Source organism: Oncorhynchus gorbuscha, linkage group LG02, assembly GCF_021184085.1.
Source record: "Oncorhynchus gorbuscha isolate QuinsamMale2020 ecotype Even-year linkage group LG02, OgorEven_v1.0, whole genome shotgun sequence".
Taxonomy (NCBI): Eukaryota; Metazoa; Chordata; class Actinopteri; order Salmoniformes; family Salmonidae; genus Oncorhynchus; species Oncorhynchus gorbuscha.
Genome location: NC_060174.1, coordinates 4,374,650 through 4,387,572, shown reverse-complemented (window position 1 = coordinate 4,387,572; position 12,923 = coordinate 4,374,650). Strand labels below are relative to the sequence as shown.

The window sequence follows — 12,923 nt, the reverse complement described above, 5'->3', positions numbered from 1 at the left end:
AAAACGTTTTAAACTGAACTTTTTTTATTGAAAAATAAATGTAGATACAGTAATGCAATTTAAACATTGACTACATTTGTGTAGAACTATACCCTGTTTATTAGATGTTTGTTTAAACAATTACATAATTTGTTTCTTACCGTTGAGTAAAAACAATCATTGCGCAGCGTGCGTAAAAACAGGTCATGTGTGCCGAATACGGTCTTTCATCATTACGTTCAAAACAATGCGCGCGTGGAGTTGTGGGCTGAACCCGGCCTCGTTACATCACTGTGAGCCATAAAAGCTCATTTGAGACTCACCAGAGTAGAACTGTGGGACAAAGAGAGAGAGAGAGAGAGATATTACCCCCTCTGACTCCAACACCGAGAGACTCACTCATTTCCCCCACTCTCAACAGCTGAGTTCAACGCGACTGGACTCTCTCTCTCTGTCCTCTGGATACCTTTACTCTTCATAGAAAATGGAGATTTATGTCAAGGATATGAAGAAACCAAGATCAGTGTTCAGCAATATAAAGGTATGTTTTTATTATTCATTCATGTATTAGGGATATTTATGCTGTAGTGTGATTAGGATGCAAATTACTTTGTGTTGTTGCTTTTGAAGAGAGAAATGTAAACATATCCAAAAATGTCTCTTAAGAGATTTTCCAAGTTCGCACCTCTGATTTGAATTGTAATGGCAACTTTCTAAAATCTTTTTAATGAGCAACTTTCTAAAATATTTTAATAGCAATTTTCGGTCCATGCTGTCACACTCAGGTACCGATGTTGAGCCAGGAAGTATTTACAATTAACTTCCTTAGTGTCGTGTTTTTTTTGTGTTTTTTTTTTACCACAGAAATGATATAATTAAGCAATAAGGCACCTCTGGGATTTGTGGGATATGGCCGAGCTACTATGGCTAATGGTTGTTCATAACCCTCCCTTGGTCCTGGGAGTCAGAGTGACCCAGGCCCCGAGTTTCGAGGGTTCCCCTGCTGTGCCGTTGTCCTGGGGGTCAGCGTGACTCATCTGCTCAGCCAGCCAGCCAACACTAGCAAGGTGTGTGCGTTATTGTGTGTATCGTGTGCGGTGGCTCCCCCCGCTGTGCCGTGGTCCTGGGGTCAGCGTGACCCAGGCCCTGAGTTTCGAGGGTTGCCCCACTGTGCCGTCAGCGTGACCCAGGCCCTGAGTTTCGAGGGTTCACCCGCTGCGCCAGGCCCTGAGTTTCGAGGGTTCACCCGCTGCGCCGTGGTCCTGGGGGTCAGCGTGACCCAGGCCCTGAGTTTCGAGGGTTCACCCGCTGCGCCGTGGTCCTGAGGGTCAGTGTGACCCAGGCCCTGAGTTTCGAGGGTTCCCCCGCTGTGCCGTGGTCCTGGGGGTCAGAGACCCATCCGGGGCTACACACGTCCAGACATGCCCCGCTGTGTGTGTGTGTGTGTGTGTGTGTGTGTGTGTGTGTGTGTGTGTGTGTGTGTGTGTGTGTGTGTGTGTGTGTGTGTGTGTGTGTGTGTGTGTGTGTGTGTGTGTGCAAAAGGACTGCCCAGTGGTGCACGGGTGAACTGCACACACGGCTACACACGCAACAGGGGCGCGACAGGGGCGCGACAGGGGCCTTGTCGATTCACGTCGTCTCTCTGGCCGTAGAGAGGATACTAATAAAGTCATCATTACCCCCCCCCCCCGTGCCGCGTGCTCAGTGGACCTGATCAGTGGACCCCCGTTTCACCGCAGCGCAATTCCTAGAACAGATCTTCTCCTGCGGCGACCAAGAAGACGATTCCGAGGAGGAAGAGGTTTCGGAAGAGGAAGACGCGGAGGAACGCAACCCCGAGCACGAGGCCGACCAGGCGTCTTCGTGCTCTTCGGAGGAAGACCCGGAGGAAGCCCACGAGGACGAACGCGAGGACCAGACAGCCTCGGCTCGAGCCCAAAGGGAGACGCTGCTGTCGAAAAACGGGAAAATCAAATGGTCCCCAGTGGCCTACGGCCACCGCAGGGCCTGTGCGATCCGCCACGCGACATCACGTCTGCCTTCCACCTGTTTGGCACATCGGCGAAAGAAATGACGAACCTGCACGGGGCCAGAAAATACAGCGACGGCTGGCAACCCATGGACGCCACGGACCTGCGCGCCTACGTAGGGCTGCTGGTATAATTATAGTGGTATTTGATGTATATTCTTGCTGCATCGTGTGATATGCCATTATCCTTGAAGTAGAAGCCAAGTTTGTGTGTCGACCATTTACACTGATGATGGCTTGAGTCCGTTTTTTTATTTTTATGAAAAAATAAATAAAAATTACATATATTTTGGCCTCAAGCCACAGTGGTGGAAAAAGTACCCAATTGTCATACTTGAGAAAAAGTCTAAAAGTATTTGGTTTTAAATATACATAAGTACAGAGGTGTAAAGTACTTCATTCAAAGTCATTTAAAGTACTACTTAAGTCATTTTTGGGGTATCTGTACTTTACTATTTATATTTTCTGACTACTTTTACTTTCACTACATTACTAAAGAAAATTAATCCACACATTTTCCCCGACACCCAAAAGTACTAGTTAAAATTTGAATTACTAGCAGGACAGGAAAATGGTCCAATTCACACACTTATCAAGAGAATGTCCCTGGTCATCCCTACTGCCTCTGATCTGATGGACTCACTAAACAGAAATGCTTCCTTTTGTAAATTATGTCTGAGTGTTGGAGTGTTCCCCTGGCTATCTGTAAATGATGTCTGAGTGTTGGAGTGTTCCCCTGGCTATCTGTAAATGATGTCTGAGTGTTGGAGTGTTCCCCTGGCTATCTGTAAATGATGTCTTGAGTGTTGGAGTGTTCCCCTGGCTATCTGTAAATGATGTCTGAGTGTTGGAGTGTTCTCCTGGCTGTCTGTAAATGATGTCTGAGTGTTGGAGTGTTCTCCTGGCTGTCAGTAAATGATGTCTGAGTGTTGGAGTGTTCTCCTGGCTATCTGTAAATGATGTCTGAGTGTTGGAGTGTTCTCCTGGCTGTCAGTGTTGTTGATAAAAAATGAAATGGTGCCGTCTGGTGTGATTTATATCAGGAATTTGATGTATAGCATTTTACTTTTACTGAAGTATGACATTTGAGTACTTTTTCAACCTCTGTACTTTTAAGTACATTTAAATCTGATACTTTTAGACTTTTACTCAAGTAGTATTTTACTGGGTTACTTTTACTTGAGCCATTTTATATTAAGGTATCTTTACTTTTACTCAAGTATGACAATCAAGTACTTTTTCCACCTCTGCATAAGTATCAAATGTAAAAGTACAAATCATTTCACATTCCTTATAACACCTCTTAAGGATCTCCCGGTTTACAGATCGGTGTCCCTTCCACGAGACCGTCGAGCTAACGTAGGCTAATGCGATTAGCATGAGGTTGTAAGTAACAAGAACATTTCCCAGGACATAGACATGTCTGATATTGTCAGAAAGCTTAATTTCTTGTTAATCTAACTGCACTGTCCAATTTACAGTAGCTATTACAGTGAAATAATAACATGCTATTGTTTGAGGAGAGTGCACAGTTTTGAACTTTAAGCTAATAATACACCAAATAGGCACATTTGGGCATTATTTTAATGATTGAACAGAAATGCAATGATTCATTGGATCAGTCTAAAACGTTGCACATACACTGCTACCATCTAGTGGCCGAAATCTAAATTGCACCTGGGCTGTAATAATGCATTATGGTCTTTCTCTTGCGTTTTAAAGATGATATACAAAAAAACATTAAAAACATTTTCTTTGTATTATTTTTTACCAGATCTATTGTGTTATATTCTCCAACATTCCTTTCCACATTTCCACAAACTTCAAAGTGTTTCCTTTCAAATGGTATCAAGAATATTCATATCCTTGCTTCAGGGCCTGAGCTACGGAAATTAATTTGTTATTTTAGGCCCCAAAAAAGGGTGGATCTTTAAGAGGTTCTAAGGACAATTGTAAAGATCACATGATCATGTAAGAAAATACCAGGAACACTGGCTGAATCAATGTTGTTTCCACGTCAATGAAATTACATGAAATTACTTGGAATAGACGCTGAATTGACGTCTGTGCCCAGTGGGTGGATTGTTCAGAATATTGCTTCAGTACCTGCAACAACTATTCCTGGAATGTCTTCTCTCTTTTTCTGGTCTGTGTATGTGAGTGCTCTTGTGTTTGTCAAACTATGTTTGTGGGTATCTATGATCTACAATGTGTGTGTGTGTGTGTGTGTGTGTGTGTGTGTGTGTGTGTGTGTGTGTGTGTGTGTGTGTGTGTGTGTGTGTGTGTGTGTGTGTGTGTGTGTGTGTGTGTGTGTGTGTGTGTGTGTGTGTGTGTGTGTGTGTGTGTGTGTGTGTGTGTGTGTGTGTGCGGTCGCTATCTGTGACCACTAAATGGTGTTAATGACTAATGTCCCAACATCTGCTCTGACATCAGTGTGTCTCTGTCCCAAATAGCATCCTAAACCTTGCATAATAGACCATCATTGTAAAATATGTTTGTTAAATGTGGTTCTTAACTTACTTGCCTAGTTAAAAAAAGGTTTAAAAAAAATATAAAAAAATATATATATATATATAATATAACACACTACTTTTGACTAGGGGCACGTCCCAAATGGAACCCTATTCCCTACATAATGTAGTGCACTTCGTTTGACCAGAGCCCTATGAGCACAAATGGAACCCTATTCCCTACATAGTGCACTTCGTTTGACCAGAGCCCTATGGGCACAAATGGAACCCTATTCCCTACATAGTGCACTTCGTTTCACCAGAGCCCTATGGGCACAAATGGAACCCTATTCCCTACATAGTGCACTTCGTTTCGCCAGAGCCCTATGGGCACAAATGGAACCCTATTCCCTACATAGTGCACTTCGTTTCACCAGAGCCCTGGTCTAAAGTAGTGTACTATAGAGAGAATAGGGTGCCATTTGTGTCGTAGTCGGTCACAAAGAGATGATCTATGATTTTACTACCCCATTATTATTTTATTTTTTTAATATTTTTTTTTGGTGCGTAATAATAACATGAATATCCAAATATTATGGACTAGGCTCGCTAGGCTATTGGCTCTTTAACTTGTTGAACATTCCGATCCCTTCCATTTGATGATAATGTGTCAAACTTGGAATGTGTAACAGGTGGAATGTCTTTTTTTGGTACACTTTTTAAGCCCATTATAGATAAAACTTAACTGTTGTTTTTCTGAGCCAGACACTTTAAAATTTTTTATTTGACCTTTATTTAACTAGTCAAGTCAGTTAAGAACAATTTCTTCATTTGCAATGACGGCCTACGAACATTGGGTTTAACTGCCTTGTTCAGGAGGCAGAACGACAGATTCTTTTACCTTGTCAGCTCGGGGGATTCGAACTAGCAACCTTTCGGTTACTGGCCCAACTGAATTCATCTTCAAATAATATTTTTGCAGGAACCTTGTTTAGCCACTAGGCTACCTGGCTACCTTGTTTTCCACTAGGCTACCTGGCTACCTTGTTAGCCACTAGGCTACCTGGCTACCTTGTTAGCCACTAGGCTACCTGGCTACCTTGTTAGCCACTAGGCTACCTTGCTACCTTGTTAGCCACTAGGCTACCTTGTTAGCCACTAGGCTACCTGGCTACCTTGTTAGCCACTAGGCTACCTTGTTAGCCACTAGGCTACCTGGCTACCTGGTTAGCCACTAGGCTACCTGGCTACCTTGTTAGCCACTAGGCTACCTGGCTACCTTGTTAGCCACTAGGCTACCTTGTTAGCCACTAGGCTACCTTGTTAGCCACTAGGCTACCTGGCTACCTTGTTAGCCACTAGGCTACCTGGTTAGCCACTAGCTACATGGCTACCTTGTTAGCCACTAGGCTACCTGGCTACCTGGTTAGGCTACCTGGTTAGCCACTAGGCTACCTGGCTACCTTGTTAGCCACTAGGCTACCTGGCTACCTTGTTAGCCACTAGTCTACCTTGTTAGCCACTAGGCTACCTGGTTAGCCACTAGGCTACCTGGCTACCTTGTTAGCCACTAGGCTACCTGGCTACCTTGTTAGCCACTAGGCTACCTGCCTCCCCACTTCTTACTGAACGTCTGAATTCATTCGAGTTTCCTAAGTTGTTAGTCACTGAAAAATGAAATAAATAAATTGAGGGTCCTCCTTTTGTATCGTCAGGGTAACTTGCATAAATTCAGTTAGTCATACTGAAACAAAGTATTGCCAAACCTGCAGCAGACTGTAGTAAGACTGATTTCATAGAAAGAGAGAACAAAGAAATGCCTCCATGACTCATTGAGTCTGCAATATTAACAAATACACCGAGTGTACAAAACATTAGGAATGCCTCTTTCCATGACATAGACTGTTCCCTTATTGATGGCACTTGTTAAAAATCCACTTCAGTCAATGTAGATGAAGGGGGAGGAAGATGGGTTAAATAAGTTTTTTTTGGATTGGATTGTGTCTGTGTGTCATTCAGAGGGTGAATGGGGAAAGACTAAATATTGAAGGGCCTCTGAACAGGGTTTGGTAGTAGGTGCCAGAAGCACCGGTTTGTGTGTCAAGAACTGCAACGCTGCTGGGGGTTTTAATGCTCACACAGTTTCCCGTGTGTGTGTATCAAGACTGGTCCACCACCTGAACGACATCCAGCCAACAGCAGCAGGTTGAGAAACATGTCATTGATGAAAGAGGACAAACTGTGCAGAGCAACAGACAGGCTACAATTAGTCAACTGTGACAGTCCAGGGCAAAATTGGCGCTCAAAGAATGCACAAATCATCCGTACCTTGACGCAAATTGGGTGTGGTAGCCAACAACCTTAGATTTCAGATTATTTCAGCAAATAAAAAACAAGAAAGAAAAATATAGTTGCTGTGGGGAATAAAACACACTTGGACAATGGGGAATTGTAAAAACCTTGTTCTGATGAATCCCAGTTTGGTGCTTTTTACGAGGTCTAGGCTATGGAGAGAACCAGTACATTGCGTCCATCATGCGACATGTCAACATTTGCAGGCTGATGATGATACGTTTTTCAAGGCATAACATCGAGGCCCCTTGACAAAAGTGGAACAATGTTTGAATGTAATTCCCTTCATAAATACGTTGAATGTCTGAAGCTATATTAACAACAACTATGGATATATTTCTATTGAAATATAATTTATCATCAGAGCTGTTCTCTAGAGTCAGCATTGGCAGCTTACAGTACTACTTGTCATTGTGTACGTGTTGTAACAATGGAAACTGACCCTCTCTGATGTGTCTGATATATGATACAAAGAAGAGTTGGTATGGAGAAGGGCTGTCAGACTCTGTCCAACACTGGAACTCAGGAACACTGGAACTCAGGAACTCAGAAACACAGGAACACTGGAACTCTGGAATACTGGAACTCAGAAACACTGGAACTCAGAAACACTGGAACTCAGGAACTCTGGAACTCTGGAACTCTGGAACTGGAACACTGGAACTCTGGAACACTGGAACTCTGGAACACTGGAACTCTGGAACACTGGAACTCTGGAACACTGGAACACTGGAACTCTGGAACTCAGGAACACTGGAACTCAGGAACACAGGAACTCTGGAACACTGGAACTCAGGAACACTGGAACTCAGGAACACTGGAACACTGGAACTCAGGAACACTGGAACTCAGGAACACAGGAAATCCGGAACTCCGGAACTCCAAATCCACTGTGAGCCTGAGTTTATTTCAGGGTTCTCACAGGGAACAGGGTAGGACTGCAGTAGGTCCCTTTAGATACAGATTAGTTCTGTGGATTGGCCGTTATTGCAAATCCTAAACCCTATGGTACACACACACACACACACACACACACACACACACACACAAACTCAGGTGCACACAGGAATGTGCACACACACACACACACACACACACACACACACACACACACACACACACACACACACACACACCATCATACACCAGACCAGGTGGTCCAGCTCAAACTCCAGGTGCTTACAACAGGAATGTGCTGTGTGTCTCATGTCTGGATGATGAAGTGTAGTGGATGAAGAGGGTCTGATTACTGTTTGTGTGCTGGCAGCATTGGGACCCTTCCACTGCCGAGTGTCTTAGAGCTTAATTCAAATGACATATGAAACAAACACATCATTTACTACCATCATACACTCATAAACAGTGTTGAGGTATGAGCCATACAACTGGCTTATGGTCCGTGGTTGTAAACCAGAAACAAATATTGTTTTCTTATCAGACTATTTCCTTGTTTTTCACTACTTTTCAAAAAAAAATGTTTTCTTCATGCTGAACATGGCCCTCTTCTCAGATGTGAAAACTCAGGGTTAATATACAGTATGTCAGCATTAAAAAACGATTTCATAGAAGCCGGGAGGCGGGGGTGCAAAGATATTAAACAATCTGGAAAAAAAACACTATTAATCTTTATGGGAAAGGGAGTTTGTGTGTGTGTGTGTTTTATATAGAAACCCCACAATGTTTATTATGTAGAAACATGTTTAATGGTCAAACTGTCAGAACGCCTACGCACTACATAGTTTTAAGAAAACAAAAATGATAAGGGAGGAATGTTAATTCATCATAACAAAACAAAAAGAATTCACACAAAGACAAATTAGTGCAAAATCTTGTGATCAAGGCCTCTCTGAGAAACTAGGACTAGGGATTATCAACAGGACTCATTATCAACAGGACTCATTATCAACAGGACTCATTATCAAGAAGACTCATTATCAAGAAGACTCATTATCAACAGGACTCATTATCAACAGGACTCATTATCAACAGGAATCATTATCAAGAAGACTCATTATCAAGAAGACTCATTATCAACAGGACTCATTATCAACAGGACTCATTATCAAGAAGACTCATTATCAAGAAGACTCATTATCAACAGGACTCATTATCAACAGGACTCATTATCAAGAAGACTCATTATCAACAGGACTCATTATCAACAGGAGTCATTATCAACAGGAGTCATTATCAACAGGACTCATTATCAACAGGACTCATTATCAACAGGACTCACGGAACATAATTACAAATCATTTGTAGATGGCAAATTGACCGCACGAAAGCCCAAACGGATATAATGTTAGACTAAAATATAATCATTTCAAACCTTGTTTTTACGATCACGTCTCTATATAATGCGTGGAAGAACGCCTACTTGGGAACAGATTTCTTAAATTAAAAAATCACGTGGAGCTGATTTTTCTGTTGTTTTTACATTCTTCTACTGTCCAACAATGAAAAGTTTATTATTATTTATTTATTTTTGCTCAGAATACTTGGGGGGCCAAATAAAAGCAACTGCAGGCCTGACAGTTGGGGAAGGGCATTCAAAGAGTGGGTCTGATGGGACCCGGTGATTTCATCACCCTCCCCCCCCTCCCCCGTTGAGGAACAATAGAGATCTAAAGACAAAAGTCCCACTGGTGATGTCATGACATACAGTTGAAGTGGGAAGTTTACATACACTTAGGTTGGAGTCATTTAAAAACTCGTTTTTTCAAACCACTCCACAAAATTCTTGTTAATAACAAACTGTAGTTTTAGCAAGTCGGTTAGGACATCTACTTTGTGCATGACACAAGTCATTTTTCCAACAATTGTTTACAGATGGATTATTTCACTTGTAATTCTCTGTATCACAATTCCAGTGGGTCAGAAGTTTACATACACTAAGTTGACTGTGCCTTTAAACAGCTTCGAAAAATCCAGAAAATGATGTCATTGTTTTAGAAGCTTCTGATAGGCTAATTGACATCATTTGAGTCAATTGGAGGTGTACCTGTGGATGAATTTCAAGGCCTACCTTCAAACTCAGTGCCTCTTTGCTTGACATCATGGGATCATCAAAAGAAATCAGACAAAAAAATTTGTAGACCCCCACAAGTCTGGTTCATCCTTGGGAGCAATTTCCAAATGCCTGAAGGTACCACCTTCATCTGTACAACCAATAGTACGCAAGTATAAACACCATGGGACCACGCAGCCGTCATACCACTCAGGAAGGAGACTCGTTCTGTCTCCTAGAGATGAGTGCAAATCAATCCCAGAACAACAGCAAAGGACCTTGTGAAGATGCTGGAGGAAACGGGTACAGAAGTATCTATATCCACAGTAAAACGAGTCCTATATCGACATAACATGAAAGGCCGCTCAGCAAGGAAGAAACCACTGCTCCAAAACCATAATAAATCAGACTACGGTTTGCAACTGCACATGGGGACAAAGATCGTACATTTTGGAGAAATGTCCTCTGGTCTGATGAAACAAAAATAGAACAGTTTGGCCATAATGACCATCGTTATGTTTGGAGGAAAAAGGGGGAGGCTTGCAAGCCGAAGAACACCATCCCAACCGTGAAGCACAGGGGGTGGCAACATCATGTTGTGTGGGTGCTTTGCTGTCAGAAATGGTGAAAAACTGAGTTGTATTTGGCTAAATGTATTTGGCTAAAATTCCGACTTCATCTGTACCTGGACCATGTTTTGAGTTGTGTTTTTTTTCAACCTGTATATGGGTTTAAAGGTCAATCAGGTGAACAGGAGACTGGAGTGCTACTTTACGTTCAGGTAGTCAGTAGATTCCCTGTTAGAGTCAACGTGGGCTGGGGGGCCCACCGGTTAGTCGAGGTAATTGAGGTAAAAGTCAATAGAAGTTCCATTGGGAAACACTTGTATCATTATCCGTCCATGTCGTCTCACAAAAAAAAGAATGGTTTGGATTTAGAGAATATTGTGTTTGTCTTTTCAGTACTTCACTGAGCTTATCGCTCTCCTGTTGGTCGGCCAGTGGCTACACCCTCTAGGTACAGAAAAGGTTTTGCATCCCAAATGGCACCCTATTCCCAATGTAGTGCACTACTTTTGACCAGGACCCATAGGGGATAGGGTGCACTACTATTGACCAGGGCCCATAGGGGATAGGGTACCATGTAGGACATAGCCAAGGTGTGTCTGTCTGACTGCTAAGTACCGCTGCTCTGTTCTGCTTTATGAGAGGTCAACCTCATGCTGCTACGTCCTCTCTCCCTCTCTCTCTTTCTCTGTCTCTCTCTCCGTCTCTCTCTGTCTCTCTCTCTCTCTCTCTCTCTCTCTCTCTCTCTCTCTGTTTCTCTCTGTTTCTCTCTCTCTCTCTGTTTCTCTCTCTGTGTCTCTCTGTCTCTCTGTGTGTCTCTGTCTCTCTGTCTCTCTCTCCGTCCTCTCTCGGTCTCTCTCTCTCTCTCTCTCTCTCTCTCTCTCTCTGTTTCTCTCTCTCTCTCTCTCTCTCTCTGTGTCTCTCTCTGTGTCTCTCTGTCTCTCTGTGTCTCTCTGTCTCTCTCTCCGTCCTCTCTCGGTCTCTCTCTGTCTGTTTCTCTCTCTGTGTCTCTCTGTCTCTCTGTGTCTCTCTGTTTCTCTCTCTCTCTCTCTCCCTGTTTCTCTCTCTGTGTCTCTCTGTCTCTCTGTGTCTCTCTGTCTCTCTGTCTCTCTCTCCGTCCTCTCTCGGTCTCTCTCTGTCTCTCTCTCTCTCTCTCAAGTGTAAATATAACCTACAATATAGATTTCCCCCGAAATAGACATACCCAAAAGTTATACATTTTTCTAGTGATTCCCATTTCACCTTTCTGGTAGAAATAGTTAGAAACTGCTGAGGTGTATTCACTCACATAGTACAAATATGATGAACATATGAAATCTAACATATAATGTCGTTTCTATTCAACAAAAGTTGTGGAAATTATTTGAAATAATTGTTTTTAAAGGTGACCTTTTTGGACGACCTGACCAAATTCACGTAGAAATGTGTGTTTTCGATCTGTCACTCTCATTGAAAGCCAGTCTAGGAACCGGTAAATCTGTTCTATGTTCTCTATTTCTATGCTTTCCCATAAGTTTAAGTTTAAAAAATATATATATTTTACGTTAGGTAAAAAATAAAATAAAATAAAAATATTTTATGCTATTGACAATATACTGTTTTTCACAGCGGTTTAGAGGCTACAATTATTCTCTACACTATTGTTTTGTTTTGTCACAATAAACTAAAATTAGGCAAACTATTTGAATTTTCGCAATCAGCAAATAGAAAAGTGATTCCTGGATATTGCACCTTTTTTAAAATTTAGTAACAGTCAAATGATAAAATGCCTAACTATAACATTATTTTCCTTCCTTATTCCTGTAAAACAGATATGATCATATTTAATGTCAGGAATACCTAGGATAGGATAAAGTAATCCTTCTACCCCTCCCCCCCTCCTTAAAAGATTTAGATGCACTATTGTAAAGTGGCTGTTCCACTGGATGTCATAAGGTGAATGCACCAATTTGTAAGTCGCTCTGGATAAGAGCGTCTGCTAAATGACTTAAATGTAAATGTAGGACACGTTTGACACCACTACATATCACTGACGACCCGAGAAAGTTGTGCCTGACGACCACAGAGATGCCATTCAAATGCCTGCTGACTTTAATCCAAAAAGGTTATTTAGTCACTTTTGAGGACAAATATTATTATTATTATTTTTTTAATATGAAAAATTATATTTTTCCCTCATTCAACAAAAGTAGGGGAATAGTGCTTGAAATTATTTAAATTATGTCTTAATATGGTAACAAGCAAATTATAAATGACTTTATTATAATAATTTACCTTTCTTATACCCGTAAAATAAATATGAACATACATAGAGACAGTACAAAATTGGCACCATTTCATATAACTGATGACAGAGACATTTCCTGCCCAGCCTCTGAGATCCCATTCAAATGTCCACTATAATAACAGAACCTCTGAGATCCCATTCAAATGTCCACTATAATAACAGAACCGCTGGGACCCCATTCAAATGTCCACTATAATAACAGAACCTCTGAGACCCCATTCAAATGTCCACTATAATAACAGAACCTCTGAGA

General features: G+C 42.0%; 1 protein-coding gene across 2 annotated transcripts in view; it reads left to right on the top strand.

Moving 5' to 3' along the window:
• The first annotated feature begins 270 nt into the window (after positions 1-270).
• The window catches only part of LOC123996387 (solute carrier organic anion transporter family member 2A1-like), a 69,305-nt gene continuing 56,652 nt past the window's right edge, over positions 271-12,923 (top strand). Inside the window, exon 1 of one of the 2 annotated variants that reach the window (XM_046299781.1) lies at positions 271-520. In XM_046299781.1, coding sequence (XP_046155737.1) covers positions 464-520 — 57 coding nt within the window. In that variant the 5' untranslated portion in view covers positions 271-463. The remainder of the gene's footprint in view (positions 521-12,923) is intronic. The other variant, XM_046299778.1, reaches the window with a different exon arrangement.